We start from the raw sequence: 15,005 nt of genomic DNA, 5'->3' as shown, positions 1-15,005 counted from the left end.
CAGTGGAGCCAAGGTCTCTCCGGAGTACACGACCCCTGCTTCTGCTCATGTTAATTATATCTTTCATCTACAAAACCCCCCTTTACTTTGCTTCCCTAGAAATGGTCAATGAACTACTCAAATGGCCCAAGCAGGCAAGTTAGAGAGCCTGTAGGAACCTCCCACACCGTTAATGCATCTCACATCTATGGCTTTAAATTAAAACTCTGGGAGACTAACGCATCTCCAGTCTACGTATAATCTTGGAAAGTACCAGCTCACCTGCTCAGCCTTAATTGTGACAGATTTCCAGGGCTCTGGGTAAGTCGTTCATCTTCCACTAATTCCATTGCAGGAGGTTGTACTTTATGGCCTAAAAGCCTAGAACCGCACTGCTGGATACGCGATCAGTTCCCGACCACAACCCAAAAACTGCCTGGGTGGGGAAGACCTGCTGCTTGCTTTTTGCAAGTGGGATGAATTTTTCTGGAAGTGGCAATGGACGGGAACTCAAAGTGTGACGCTTCCCATGGTGTGCTTGCCCTGGTTTTCGCACTACACCTACTATGAACTGCAAAAAAAAAAAAAAGCCACTTTGTGGCAGACTAACACACCTCTCCTGCCCTCATGTCCTTGCAAAATCGGAACGTGTTAGCTGTAAGACAGGAAACCAGGCTTCATCTCATGGTGGGTGGGCAAGAAGCTGCCCGGGGATGGCTCCAACACAAAGGCTTCCTCCTTGGTACAGCTGAGCACCCTGGTTCAGGAAACCAAGCTCTACCAGAAAGACACTGAGGGTCTGGAACCCTCCAGGCTTCTTCCAGAAAGCACCATGGTCTGATCGTAGCCTGGATCACACCAGGAAGGTTTCTTTTGCAGGTTTTTTTTTCTGTAAGGCCCTTTGCAATGTTCCTTGCCGAGGTTCTCACTGATACCATTCAGCGGCAAATGCCTGTCGCTGATCCAAGCAGCTATTTGGGAAAAAGGCACCAGCTAGGCATCAATAAAAACCCAACGCAGCCCTAGAAAGCAGGATCACAAAACATCATAGCCACCGCATTTTGTGACAAATGGTGCTTGTCAATAGCTGTGTCTGTTCCGATTGAAAATGTAACATCTAGACACATGTCAACAAAATTCCCCAGGACTCTGATTGATATTAGAGATCTTGGAATGATCTGTTCAGCTTTGGAAGTTAGACACATGCTGGTAGCAGTAATTGGAAGAAGACAGGTCTCTGATGGATTAATTTGACATTAAGCTTATAAACGAGGAGTCTGGGAGGACAGACTCTGTGGCATCATGGAAATTTATGCATTATCATACAAATGTGTTGCATCTCTCTGCCAGAGTGCTAGTATTCAAAAGGCAGGGAAAAGCACAGCTTCCACGGAAAGTGCTCTAGACCGGCATCCCTCATCCACAAGCCTATCAAAAAACCAAACCAAACCAAACAACCATGTCCGTGTCACACACAGGCTTGAAATCCCCCCAGACCTGTTCAGGATGACAACCTGGAGAACTAGCTACTCGGTAAGTCAGGCTCCAGCCTTTCTCCGGAGAAGCAGCTGCAGGAGCTCAGCCCGAACCCTAAGCAGGACTAACCAGAAGCCGTGCCATCGATTGCAGATGGCAGCTCTACCTTCTCCCTCGGTTTAAATCTTTGCAGTCTTACCGCTGCAGCACAGACACACAAGCTGGCTTCTGAACTCTCCTGGCAATCTCCCACGTTGCCTCTTTCAAGCATCCCACCACATACATTAACACAGCCGCTGCTCTATACAGTCTCCTCCGCAACCTCTACCTATTTCATTTCCAGCTTATCACTGCTTGCTGTCTGCTTACTTTGCAGAAAGTGCTGCTCTCCCCCCTGGGCAGCCATGAAGAAAGTGACATTCCACCCCCTGTTGCACAGGAGAAGCCCCACATCCCAGACTGCCTCCCACAAAGTCCTTTTGGGACTCAGAGAACCACCAACAGTTTCTCAGCAAGGGGCTCATTTCTCAGCTTTATGATACAGAGAGGGATGCAGCTCCTGCAAAGCACGCAGTGGAGGGCAGCCCAGGAGGCTTCTCTTTCTAAACAGGCTCATTCCTCAGGACGTGATCTCAGAATGACACACTGCTTACCAGCTAGCAGGAAAAAGAACAAAACGAGGACCTTCTTCCTCTACAAGGTCATCCAAGAAGCCCAAACATACACCCTGAAGTTCTGTCTGGCAGAGAAGGAACCTACACGGCTAGCAGCCACAGCAGGACAGACAAGAACACGGTGATCTACATCAATAGGTCTTTAGTCCAGGTCTGTGAACTATAGAAACTCAATACTGCTACAGGGAATTAGATCAAGATGGACCTCATCACCTCGCGTTGTCAGAGCTCACGAGAGTCCCTTCTTAGTGCAGTTTATTAACTGCTAAATGCAAAAAAAACCCCAAGGCACAACAGAAGAGTTTAAATGTATTCCACACACTCGGTGTATTTACTAACCAGCTTGTTATGTGAGCTCAGTTTACTCCATACTGATTCACAATAGTGTTTCTCCCTATAAGCTGATGTGTAGATGGTGTAAAACATGACATATTATTGGACGGCATGTAAGTGCTATGTCTGTACAGCCCACAGAAACACAGAGCAGAACAGCCAGACCTATGAAAGCGCTGATCCAGCACATCACAGTGATCAAGCAGAATATGAGGAAGAAGAAATGCTACGAGAAGGAACTAAAAACCCAGCAGCACCTAGAAAAGAAATGGGAGAAGGTGACATCAATCTAATTTAAGCCATGTGGATAACAGGTAGTTTGACAAGAAAAGTATTCCATGGGTAAAGGGTTACCATAGAAGGTCGAGGATTGAAAATATTTGGAGAGAGAAAGGTTGTTCCATTCAAATATTAAAAGACCAGTAAGGCTTCAGATGGATTTCCTCTCACGCTTTTCTGCTAATATTTACACTCCTGAAGAAAACCGAGAAGAGCAGTGATAAAAGCCAGGAGGGAACTAGTTACAAAATGATGTGTGCAACCATCAGCAGCTTTGGTTCTGCTTCGAACTGCTGCCATCTCGTGGTCTCGCTCTTCACCAGGGCTCAGCACTCGCACTGCTCCAACCATCAGCCTTCATTAGGTCTGATTCACAAATGGCAGAACAAGACAGTATCAGGAAAATTAAAAAGTTTGTCCAAGACGTCAGAGAGCCTCTGGCCACCAGCAGGTGTGTGACAAACCCCTCTGACCCCACTATTATCCACTGCTATTGCTGGATGCCAACGGCACTCTGCAGAAACCAGCGGGAACACACACAAATCCTGGGATGTTATACCGAAACCATATTCTGTAGGAACGAACATAAGGACTATGGGAGGACATGCTTTCTGAGTTGCTTTATACCAGAGTTACCAGCAAGAAAGACCCTTAGTAGCTTTATACGCACCCAGACCTGGTTCTGCTGAGCTTTGCGCAAGGAAAGGCAGAGCAAAAATGGGGAAGGGGTTGGTGTAAGACGGCTCTGGGAAGAAACAAGGGTTCCTCTGTGGAGGGAAACTCTTCGGCAGGATCCCAAGTGACAAAGGGCAGCCGTGAGCGCTTCAGACCTGTCTGTTAAATGAGATTAAAGACTCCATCCACAATCAAACTTGTGCAGTGTAACCACCCAGTAACTGAACCATGCCCTCGTCTGGGTTATTGGCCCATTGCCGGCACACGGTAGGACATCTCGGATAACTCAGCTGGAATGCAGTAAGCCACCAACCCACCTGGTAACTTGCTATATACATCCATATCAATGTATATGCAACTACAGGTTTTAATTAATTCACTCAGGAGAAATTTCAAAGCTACCAGAGATTTCTCAAAAAACTAGTGAGCTACCAGACTCGGCTGTCAGTCCTTTAAACACAGCTACAGCCAGCTCACCTGGGAGGATGCAATCCTAGACCTGCTCCAACGATCACTGTATTCGAACAAAGGCCAGATCCTGACCATAAAGCCCAGATAAAGGGGAAAAGCACCTTGGCTGTGCACCTACAGCACCTGAAGAGGACTTCACAGCAATGCCCTGAACATCCCCCGTCTGTTCACATGTTTCTCTGATAAAAAACTATTAGTCCAAAAATATGAAAAAAACCAACCCAAAAATCAAAACATTTCTGACAAGGTCACCTCCAGCTTAGCCAGACATCTTTACGATGAGGGTGATTTCAGCCGATAGAAACACGCACTCTGATCTCTGCACAATCACAAGGCAACTAGCAAACCACAGACGGACCTGTTACTCTACCCAGCCAGAACAGCTAGTGCTTGCTCGTAGCCTAGAAGCAGCCCATTTCAACACCGTAATAAAACCCTTCAGCTATTTTTCAACAGGAGTTTTGTAGCTCCTGCTCAAAACCCTAATTTCTCAGAAGACAGAACAAGCGAAGATTTCCCATCTAAAAAATTCTGCTTCATTAAGTGTCTAATGTTGTCTATTTCCACAAGTCATCAAAAGAGGAGAAACATTTCTAATAAAATGGATGAGTTTAGCTAACAGGTTGCAATGATTGAGATGCACCATTTAGAGAGGAATACACCATAAGGCCAGATCCATCTGTACCATTCTTTTCAGTAGTCTTTCCTTTGCTACCCAATACCAACACACAGATTTTACTTAAAAACAGCTTCCAGGCAGGGCTGCATTCCACCTGATCATAGAGAAATACTTTAATAAATATCAGCTTGCACACAAATGTAACTTATCTGCCAAACACAACTCCTGGCCATCAGGAGCCCCTGCTGGAGTTTCACATGGAGAGAGCAGCAACGAGCGGGCTGGTTTGACCTGGAAGGTGAACCTTAATTGGGGGTGGAGAGCTCCTGTACTTTTGAGGGAATGACCATGCCACAAAGACATGAATTTCAAAGGAGACCAAAGCAATAAACTTAACTAGAAGGAACGCCTGTACCTACCAAAAATTGTAACTGATTAAATATTGTATTAAGCCAGCAGCTATAAAAGCGCCAAAGCTGATAAAAACCTCTCCCCATGCACCCTTAAAAAGCAAGAATATAATGCCCTGTCTACAGTAAAATCTGGGAAACCTGTACACTGAACACCAGCCACAAAGGCTGCAGATCTGAAAACACACCCCAGGCCTCTCCTCTTCATCACTATCACTCCTCCAAATTGCATTCTCCTGCAGTGAATCCTTAGCTGGGGGAAGAGCAGGTGCGTATGGCATGAGGCAGGTACTGTGGTCCTGCACAGCTTCAGGAGCTGGGGAGCTGCAATCAGCTGCAGCAGCTGCAAAGGTTTTGCTGTCCCAGTCCATCCTCATTACCACCAAGGAGCTCATTAGTTGTCCTGATGCTTTATTAGGAATCCCGATGCTACTTTTGGTGGTTTATTCAGCAAATGGAGCAGCACAGCCCTTTGGTATTTCTCCTCTTCTATCCATTCGTTTAAGTCAGCATTAAGTTAATGTGCTTTTGAAATAGATATCAGTGCTCTCATAGCAGCCAATGGCTCATTTACTGAAACAGTCAGTTCCACAGAGATCAATAGGCAGGAAGGGCAGGCAAAACCTTATTAATTTCTCCTGAAGTATCACATCTTTTCAGCCTGAGCTCCTCAACTCATATCCATGTGGCTTGGCTGTAACCAGCAGAAGAAAATTACAGAGTTGGAATCAAGGCTAGGAGAAGAGCAGGTTGTATCCCTTTCCACAGCACACTCCGTTGCTGCCTGGGAGCTAGTGAATGCCCGGGGCCAGTATTTAAGAGGTACTAAAGCAGCCCAATCAAGTACTTTCAGAGGCTGCAAGGCACAGCCTCAACATTAAATTAAAAAAAGCAGGTGTTCCTCTCTATGCCTCAAAATTGCCTAAGCAGAGAGAGCATGTTCAAGTAGTCACCAATATTCATGCAGAAACCTGGCATTAAAAAAAAATTAGGGAGGCACAAAAAAAGAGCAGCTTGTAAAAGAGCCGGGTATCAGAGGCAACAGGCATCTGTATCTTCTGACAGGCACCACAGCTCTCACACTAGTGCCTGCAAAGGTCAGACACCTTTAGATTTACTGTTTCTAGAAAGCCAAAAGAAAAGCAATCAGCAGCCTTCACTCTCCTACTAAAGGGGCTGGTACCTTACCACCTGCATTTGACTTATCCAAACCTGCCCAAAGACAACAGCACAACTTGTTTTATGTGATTTGATTCATGCACCACAGAAAGAGCTGTTAGACCTGCCCTAATAATGGGAAATTATGCCTTTAAGCAGAGTCAAATCAGATCTATGCTCTAAAAGAGCTAAAAAATTAGCAGTCACATCCTTAAAGTCCAAGTTAAACCAAGCTGCAGGAGTTTTCTTCCCTGCTACGAGTTACAGTGATATCAGTATGCTCAGTGGATTCCAGTAGATCACAGGAAAAAATATTGAATGAAAGGAGTATGCAGTGGGGCACTTCAATTTATTGTCCACCATCTTCTAGTAACAAAATAATAGTGGAAGATGCCTGGCATGGAAAAGGACCCTTCATCAGCCATGCTGAAATACTGATTTAGTTGGTAATTTACTCCTGTGAAATTCTTGGTCTCGATCTCCACCTCTGCTCTGATAACTCATTTACCTTTATTAAAAACATAAGCATTGATTTTTTTCCACTCATTATAGGCCAGTGGATTTATTTGCATTACTGAATTAATTCATCCAGCCTCTTACTCCAAGAAGAGCCAAAGCCAGCAGGAAAGCAACAGCTACAAGCTGTCAAAGTACCAGCATCAAGTATTTCTTGCTCTTCTGACTCATCTGACCAGGAAGTTAAACTTTTGCTGCAACACTCAAGACAGGCAAACCAGGGAAAAGCCCACACAGATCTGAGAATAGAAGGCACTTCCTATTTTCTGAGACAAGTGTTCTCTAACAACGCATTCATCATGGTGCAGCAGCTGCAATTAAAAAGCCTTCACATTTCTGATTATCTGCCCATCACAAGCTCAAGCTGGAAGGATATATACGGTACCATGGGATTGGAGTCTGCAATCAGGTCGCGCAGAGAATCCAGAAATCCTTGGTCCTCCACCATCTGGGCATTGATGTCATGCAGCTTCGCCACACAGACAGCTGCGGTCTTTCGTACGTAAGGGTCTTCATCCTTCAGACACTTGCGAAGAGGCTCACACAAATACTCCGTGATCTTGTCCACCCTGATACATCCCATCGTACGGACAGCCAGAGCACGGATGAGAGGGTTTGGGTCTTCACAGTCCTGCAAGGGGACAGAACATGTGGTGAACAAATCTGCACCACCAGCCACCGATATCTTCTCTGTGGTCAGAAGCAGGCTGGTCTTATTTAAAACAAAAAGCATTCTGATTACGTGCTAAAAAAAAGGCAATTATTTCAAATCAAGGATAAAAGATGGAACTTACTGGTTCACAGAAGCATTCTACACCATCTCCAGATGTCTTCAGGCTATGATAGTGTGTAAAATTGTGATCTCAGTGTCCCTTGGTTCTCCCCAAGCAAAGCTTCTTTCAACACGATCTAGCAGCCAAATCTAAAGTACAGCTGAGCTAGAGAGGTAGCTCTCACCGCCCAAAACCGAGCCCCAGGCAACTTTCAGACAGATCAAAAAACTGGTTTCCAGCCTTACTCGTTTAAAGGAGCAAGAGAATATAATGGGAGAAGTCAACAACAGAACACAAGTGCAAGAGTTGTTAAGTTCCAGACACAGGCATCCCTTGAGTTTGCAACATACAAAACATGAAGCAAAGGCCAGTCTAGAGGCACTTTTCTGATGAGGAAAAAGAAAAAGCAGAACACTTCATACTTCAAGCCTAGGTAATTTTCCATACATCCAATCCATCTACATCTCTGAGCAACACACTTCCAAAATCAGCCTCTAAAAGGATGGCTGCAGAATGAGCTGCAAAAGCATAAGGCACATTTACCTTTCACCGTTTACATTTCCTACAGCTGAGAAAACACCTGAATGCATCACTTTTAAAGCATAAAAGAGAAGTGACGTCTGCGTGTGAAGTGCTGAGCTAATGCAGGCTAGCATCAACACTTTGGCTTTACTAACACTTGTCCCTCAACTTGCCAAAAGGGACATCAGACATTTCCTTGCATGGAAAAGCATGAAGCTGGAAATTATCATGGTTTGTTGGTCCGTTCTAACAGAATCACACTTTAAAGATATGACAGACAGCAATATTCTTTCCAGGGAGGGAGGCAGAGCCATCTCCGGCCAGAAGAGCAGACCTGCCCTCAGTCTAGGTCCTCTCACCTCTTTCAGTCTCACACACCATGCTAGAAACTTAAAACATGATCAGATTCCCCAGTGTCTCTGATTTTATAATGCTCTAGGAACAATCTCAGACTTTCTCTAAGCACTGGGTTTTAACCTACATAACGTGGAACAGAAATAACATTTCCTAGATATGGAGGGGCAACTTGTCAACAGAATTAAAGGCAATACAGCCACCAAGCTGTTATTTTTCTAGTGAACTGGCTTTTCAGTTTCACCAGATGAAGGTTTTCCGCACAGAGCACGGCTGAAACCATTCAAACAAGAAGCAGATATCCATATGAAAGAGATATTACAAAGGCTGGAAGACGAAAAATATAAATTCTGTTATCCAAGACCAGAAGTTGGTCTTTAATGATGATTAGTAAGGACAGAAGCAGCTTTTCCTGGAGCAGGCTCTCCCATAAGCACTTCCAGGGGCGCTTAAGTCATCTCCTCTGCAACAACTAGCAGCAGCAAGTGAGAGAGAAGACCCAGACCTGTTGGATTCAGCGTATCAGCTCCTTATTTCCTGCTCCGCCACAACCAACGCCAGCCCAGAGACTCAGGTATGAAATCAGAGATAAACAACAGCTCGCAAAGGCTGAGGGACGAAGGAGACATGGTGACAGCCACTGTGCCGAACCATTTTCTGATGAGCTGTGGGAGAAGATTACCTTCACAAAGCTGTTGACAGCCATAATGGCCATATCGGGCTGACTTTTGGCGTAGTTCATCAGGTACAGGTAGACCAGCTTCTTCAGCTCCAAGTTGTCGGTCTGCATGCAGTTCACAACATCAGGGAAGAGCGAGCTGGAGAGACAACAGCAAGCAAGGAGAGAGAAAAAGCAGTGAGACTGCATGGTATGCAAAGGGGGATAGTAACACTATCAAGGAAGCCAGGAAAACCAGAGTTTCACTTCACATTAGCAATGGCTTTTATAATAATCATTTAATCTCCTCTTTAACATAGGTTGGTTCTGGAACAGGTGAAAACTAACGCAATTTCCCACAATTGGGGAGTTCACCAAACAAGAAAATTCTACCACGCCAGGCCTGGAAATGAATCCACAAGAAAAAACGCTGTGTGAAAATGTTTTGATAATGCAGGACATTTACAAAGATCCTGACATGTTTCAGACTGGGATACTCTAGAGCGATTATGAGCTTAAATGCTGACAAGTTGGGTTTCACTCAAATATCAAGCTGCAATCTGTAAACAGCACTGCAGAAGAACGCAGGAAGTTACACAAGGACATCTGCAGCTGTCAGGTATGCTGGAGAGATCTAAAGGTGAAGGGCAAGTGCTGTTGGCCAAAAATATTTTTTTTTCTTCCTTCCAGTTTATCTGTTCCTTCATTCTCCAATGAAGTCATGATGCTAAATTTGCAACCATAAATTAATTTCCGTGGCAACAGACCACACTGCTGTGAATCCTGGAGTACTGTGACTTTATGATAGACTCCAGGAACAGGAGCTGGAAGGGAGAAAGCATTCACTCAAACAAGTTTTTCTGTTTGCCTCAAAGACAGAAAAAAAGTACTGGGGACTGTGCTGCAGAAGGCAAACGCCTGTGTCCTTCAGTCACTATGAGGCAAAGGTTCAGTTTAAAAACCACCCATTTCAAAGCGTAGCTTAGATTTACGCTATGACAAGTAAGACTAAGAAAAACACGTGGAATTACCTTTCTAACACCACAGCCCAGGCTACCAAGCAGTGAGAAAGCATCATCTGCAGTGACACATGAAATAGTTGGATTCTGGATGAGTTTTTAAATAAAAAGGGCTGACAGGCACCTAGCTAAACCTGCACTGAAAACACTTGTTTCTTTTGCTTTCAGTACAGGAAGGAGCTTGAGAAGCCTGTGACTCAGGCATAGCACAGGCAGGGACATAGCCAGCCTCACGATGCAGTCGAGAGGAGAAACTCGGAGCTCTCCCATGGAGATGTGTGCCACTCCACCCAACCCAGCCCAGGAGAACCAGAGGTGCTGCAGGGGAAAGAAGAGCTGCTTTTACCTGACATCCTTCCCCACAGTCATGGCTGCAATAACCTTCTTCACAGCTTCTTTCCTCTTCTCTTTCTTTTCATTATTGAGTTCAGCCTTGAGTTCAAAAATCTCTCCTGGCAGAAGACAAAACAGATTCAGCCTCTTGGGAGAAGAAAAGGGTCTTGCTTTAGGGAGAGTTTAACAGTGACTTTTTACTTTCCCAGCCTGTTGTTCCCACAAAACCAGTACAGCAACATGTGGAAGCTGTCAGACCTTCTGGAGAACACAGTTCAACGAGAAGCAAAGCTGTAACACTCAAGAGAATGATATGGGCTATGACTTGCTAACGAAAAAGCAGTTAACGAGAACCACGCCGCATGTTGCAGCTCTCCCACTTCCAGAACATTCCCACTTCCACATCACTGTAGCGTCTGTTTCTCAGAGACAACCATTATATAACCAGGATGAAAACATACTTGGAGACACCAAATTAGTGCCTGCAAGAAAAAAAAAAAAAAACAAAAACCAAACTTAGCTAGGAATTTTGCCCAGACTTTTTAACTTTTGCTCATCATCGCCTGCTTCCTGCGAATGCAATGAGGAAACAGCAGAGTGCAGAGTAGCCCAAATGCCATGATACACAGTGGCACAAACAGGAAAGCACAAATTTAATCCAGTGGAATAAATTCCTCCTAAGCTAGAATGACAGAGCTACTACTAACAAAAGCAGCAAGTAACACAGCTTGCCTGGATTCTGGGGTTACCGAAGCAGCCTTTTCTGTGACACTAATTCTTCTAGATATCACTGCACAGAAAGTCAGTTCAGGCTGGATCCCAGAAGTGGCAAAGCAAGTTTGCAAAACAAAGCAACACGTGCAAAAGGCAGCTTATCAGGCCTGCTCCAGACAGAGCAAGTGGTGGGAGAAAGATAATGCTCCCCATCGATGGACAGCTTTTCCCAGGAAGGAAAATGAGCAGTATTCCCACTGGAATCCACAGGCTGAGGAAACATTACAAATATCAAAATATCTCTGACAAAATACATTCTAGCCCCTAACCTTCGATTCCTACACACCAATGCCACTTTGTCAGAACAGCAGCACTAAATACTGAAGAGCCTGGCACAAAAAGGCTAAGAGGCATTTCAAAAAAGAAGTTACTGTTTTGAAGAACACGGCGCAGTGACCACTCGTAATACCTCCTGCCTGAGACAGAGACCCTCACATTACTCCCACCGAGCTGGTGCCCCGGAGCAGAGCTGAGCCAGCAGCACCACAAGCTCCGACAGCGCAGCCTGACCTCATCCAGCCACCGCAGAAAAATCCGCGTGATGCTTTAGGACTGAATTTACAGACAGAGCTGTTCCTTAGAGAGATGTGAACTGCATTTCCTTAATTTACGAGCTCATTCTGAAACTTAATGAAACACAAATGGATCAACACTGTGGTTTTTTCACTGGCAAGCATTCATCAGAAACATTCAGCCACTCTGAAAAGGAGAGGTTAATGCGAACCATTTGCCACATCTACTGGAGAAAGAGGAACAACATCAGGCTTAAATCTCAGCCAGCAAGAGCTGGGATGAACACTGCTCTGTTTAAGAACAGGTTAGAAAAAAAAAACCCAACATATGCCTGGGACAGTTCCAGCAGAACAAGTGTGCTGCTGAAACAGGTGAGTGGGTAAAACGCCCCCAAAGATCCTTTCCAGTCTTCCCATTTTCACCAGCAGCAGTTTGTCCTGAGGTGACAGCCACACCTACAGTGGAGCCGAGGGAAAGTCAAACGAAGCAACGCAGCTTTGAAGGAAGCGGCAACAGGAAATCTCGTTATCTTTGCAACAGCTTGATGTAAAGATAGACACTTATACCTTAAATATTAAACCTCTCTCAGTCAACTTAATCCTGTGATGCCCAACAGAACAACCATCCTCAGTCTTGAACTTGTTAGTCTGCGACTAAAACTATGTCTCTGACCTGAGCTGCACTCAAATCACAATGTTTTTTTCTCTGATCCTTGAAAAAGCAGCAATTGGGGTCATTTTGTTCATCACAAAACCACACAATACATCAGTTTTGTCTTTTGTCACCATGTGACCTACTTTAGAAGTTTCTCCCTGGATGATTAAGACAAGAAACAGGGACAGAGCTGCCAGAAAAGCATCAGTTCTGCAGGCAGTCAAACACGCTGGGTAAAAATAGCCACCCACCACCTCCGATCCACTGCTCCAGCTTAACACTAACCTTTTTTATTGGTCGTGAAGTATTTGGAGTCCGTCATGGTTCCAGTTCCTTAAAACACCTGGGAACAATAATAAAGAAAGAACAAGCAGTCAAACAGCATTCGGAGCCGCCGACACCGCCTGGCAGGCAGGAACTGTGAGAAGGGATGGCTGGTGACCGAGTAACGGAAGGGAAGAAGCAAATGCTCTGCAGCCAGAGGATTCTTCCACAATCTCCATTCTGCACCTGCTGCTGCTGTTACCCTGCAAACCCAGGAATTCAAGGGGCTCAGAGGAACAGTGTCAGTGCAAACACAACAGCCCCAGGCTGGGAAAGCAGTTGTGCTCAGGAAGCTTTTTAAACTCCCAGTCTTGGCAGTGAAAAGGTGGCTTTTAACTCCCTAAAATCAGCAGATCTTGACATGTTCTGCAGCTGTCTTTCCCCTGGGTACACAATTTCATTTTCCAAAAAAAACACTGCACATTTAATATCTCAACTGGAAGCCAGAAGTCCATATTCCAGACAAAGGAAACTGTCAACTCCCCCTAACGATATTTTCCTGTGCTGCATCCTGATGGAAGGAACAATTAACCCTACTCGCAATACCCACCCCGAGGCCCTTTCATTTCTTTCCCTTCTTTTGTTACCACGAGATGCAAAGCAGGTTTTTTGAAAAGAAAAACCATTACTTTTCAGTTCTCTCAAGCTTGAAATTGAAATCTTTCTCTGCCAAGATCTGACATCCCACCTCTGACACACACAACATTATTATTTCAGTGCTACACCACATCTTTACGGACAGGACCGAAAATGCTGCTGGGCCAGCAAGCGCTTAGCAGAGCCCAAAGAACGGTCTCACCAGCACTCTTCCTGCTCTGCAGAACCAAGTGACTAATACCTTACAATATAGGGATTGCCCAAGCATACGCGGATATCCATCACTTTATTCCCACAATCGCCAGCTCTGTGGCAATCACGACTCAGTTTTCAAGTATTGGCTGAAAACCAAGCATGGAAGCGGGCAGTTTTACTGTTTTTGAAGAAACAGTCTGCACCAGCGCTAAGAACCTATGACCCTAAAACCATCCCCCAAAAAAGGGGGTTTCTTACCTCTTTCCTCCTTTTCCTACTTGTTTTGCCCAATTCCCCTTCTCCTGCACATACTTCCATGACCTTCAACACCACCAGCAAAGCAGCAAGTCATCTGTTCCCCAAACGCTGCCTGTCTTGCCTCTGAACCTCTGCTCTTGCTGGCTCAGCAACAAAAGCACAAGCTCAGCTTTGAACTCGGAGACACTGCCCAGCAGTGCAACCAGCTTGCTGTTTCCTAACTCTTCCTCATCCTTTAACCAACCCCAACACCACCACCATTCTTTCCCCCCCCTCTGTCCACCGTGATCAATTTAACCCCACAATTCCTACCACCTTCCACGTGCTCTACAGCAGAAGCACTTGGCATCTTCTCCAACTGCCAAGCAACCAGATGAGAAACAACCTGTTGCTTAGCCCCAGGTCCCTGCAGCTCCTGCCTGCTTACCGCCTCATCCCAATTAGGCAGTGGTACTGGGTTTGGTTTGATTTTTCTCCTGCCAAGCTGGAGGGAAAACGACGCCTGGGGACAGCTCTAGAAGCACGTTCCTCCTGCAGGAGAGGTTTGCCCTCCTTCCAAAACAGAAGCTGGGTTGGGAAAGCCACACCACTGCAATCTTTCCAGCAAAAAAAAAAACCCAACAAAAAACATAGCATCACAAAAGAAAAGGCTGTTGTGGGTCTTGTTTTATAATTAAAACTACAGCCCGTGTTCAGCTGCAATGTTATTGCTGATACAGTCCTTCAGATTGCAGCCCAGCTTAAAAGATGACTTAAATGTTTTCCTCTGCGAGAGCATTTGGCGTGGTGCCACACAAAAGGCATTGAACACAGCCTTGCTGTTCTGTGTTTGCATTATATGGGGATTTGTCAACATGGGGCACACAGCTAGTCCGATACGGTTTTAACAGTGGCCAGAACAGCAGATTATTGAGAAAATCCAGGAGGAAAAAAACAAAAAACAAAACAAAACATACCATACACATCATCCCAGTTGCATAAAGCTACACAGAAGGAGAAACCTTGCTGAATTTCAGAGAGGAGCTTTAAACCCCAAAGCAGGACATTTCACTGTTTTTCTAAGTTCAGATCACATACTTGGAAACAGGAAAAATCCTAGAAACGCTCCGACTCAGGGAAGGCTAAGCACAGCCACATGTCTTTACAACTTGTCTTAATAGATGGTCAACAAACCAACCACCACATTCCAAGTGCAGAAAAATAAAAAGCTTTTTTTGTCATGAGCACACAGATTTTTGCTTCTGTATACCAGAGCTTGCTCTGCACATTGTTCAGCGGCAGCCTGCCAGCAGGACTGAGCATTGTCTCATCCACTGAGCAAACTCCGCGTGGTTTACAGCAAGTCCCAGATGAAGGCCAAAAGCAAAAGAGCCCAGATATCGAAATAGCAATGTTCAAAATAATTTAAGAAAATGCCAGCTTCTTGCACTCAAATCTAAAT

General features: G+C 45.1%; 1 protein-coding gene across 4 annotated transcripts in view; it reads right to left on the bottom strand.

Annotated features, from left to right (window-relative positions):
- Nucleotides 1–12,541, bottom strand: part of LOC104463549 (AP-2 complex subunit beta) — a 72,038-nt gene extending 59,497 nt beyond the window's left edge. For all 4 annotated transcript variants that reach the window (XM_010075926.1, XM_010075925.1, XM_010075927.1 and 1 more), the window contains exons 1-4: nt 12,476–12,541; nt 10,263–10,368; nt 8,922–9,057; nt 6,976–7,221 (exon numbers count right to left, since the gene is read on the bottom strand). In XM_010075926.1, the coding sequence (XP_010074228.1) occupies nt 6,976–7,221; nt 8,922–9,057; nt 10,263–10,368; nt 12,476–12,512 (525 nt within the window). In that variant the 5' untranslated portion in view covers nt 12,513–12,541. The remainder of the gene's footprint in view (nt 1–6,975; nt 7,222–8,921; nt 9,058–10,262; nt 10,369–12,475) is intronic.
- Nucleotides 12,542–15,005: the final 2,464 nt, after the last annotated feature.

The sequence above is a fragment of the Pterocles gutturalis genome, unplaced genomic scaffold, assembly GCF_000699245.1.
Source record: "Pterocles gutturalis isolate BGI_N339 unplaced genomic scaffold, ASM69924v1 scaffold4903, whole genome shotgun sequence".
Taxonomy (NCBI): Eukaryota; Metazoa; Chordata; class Aves; order Pterocliformes; family Pteroclidae; genus Pterocles; species Pterocles gutturalis.
The sequence above is the reverse complement of the archived record's forward strand: the minus strand, read 5'-3'. Positions and strand labels throughout refer to the sequence as shown.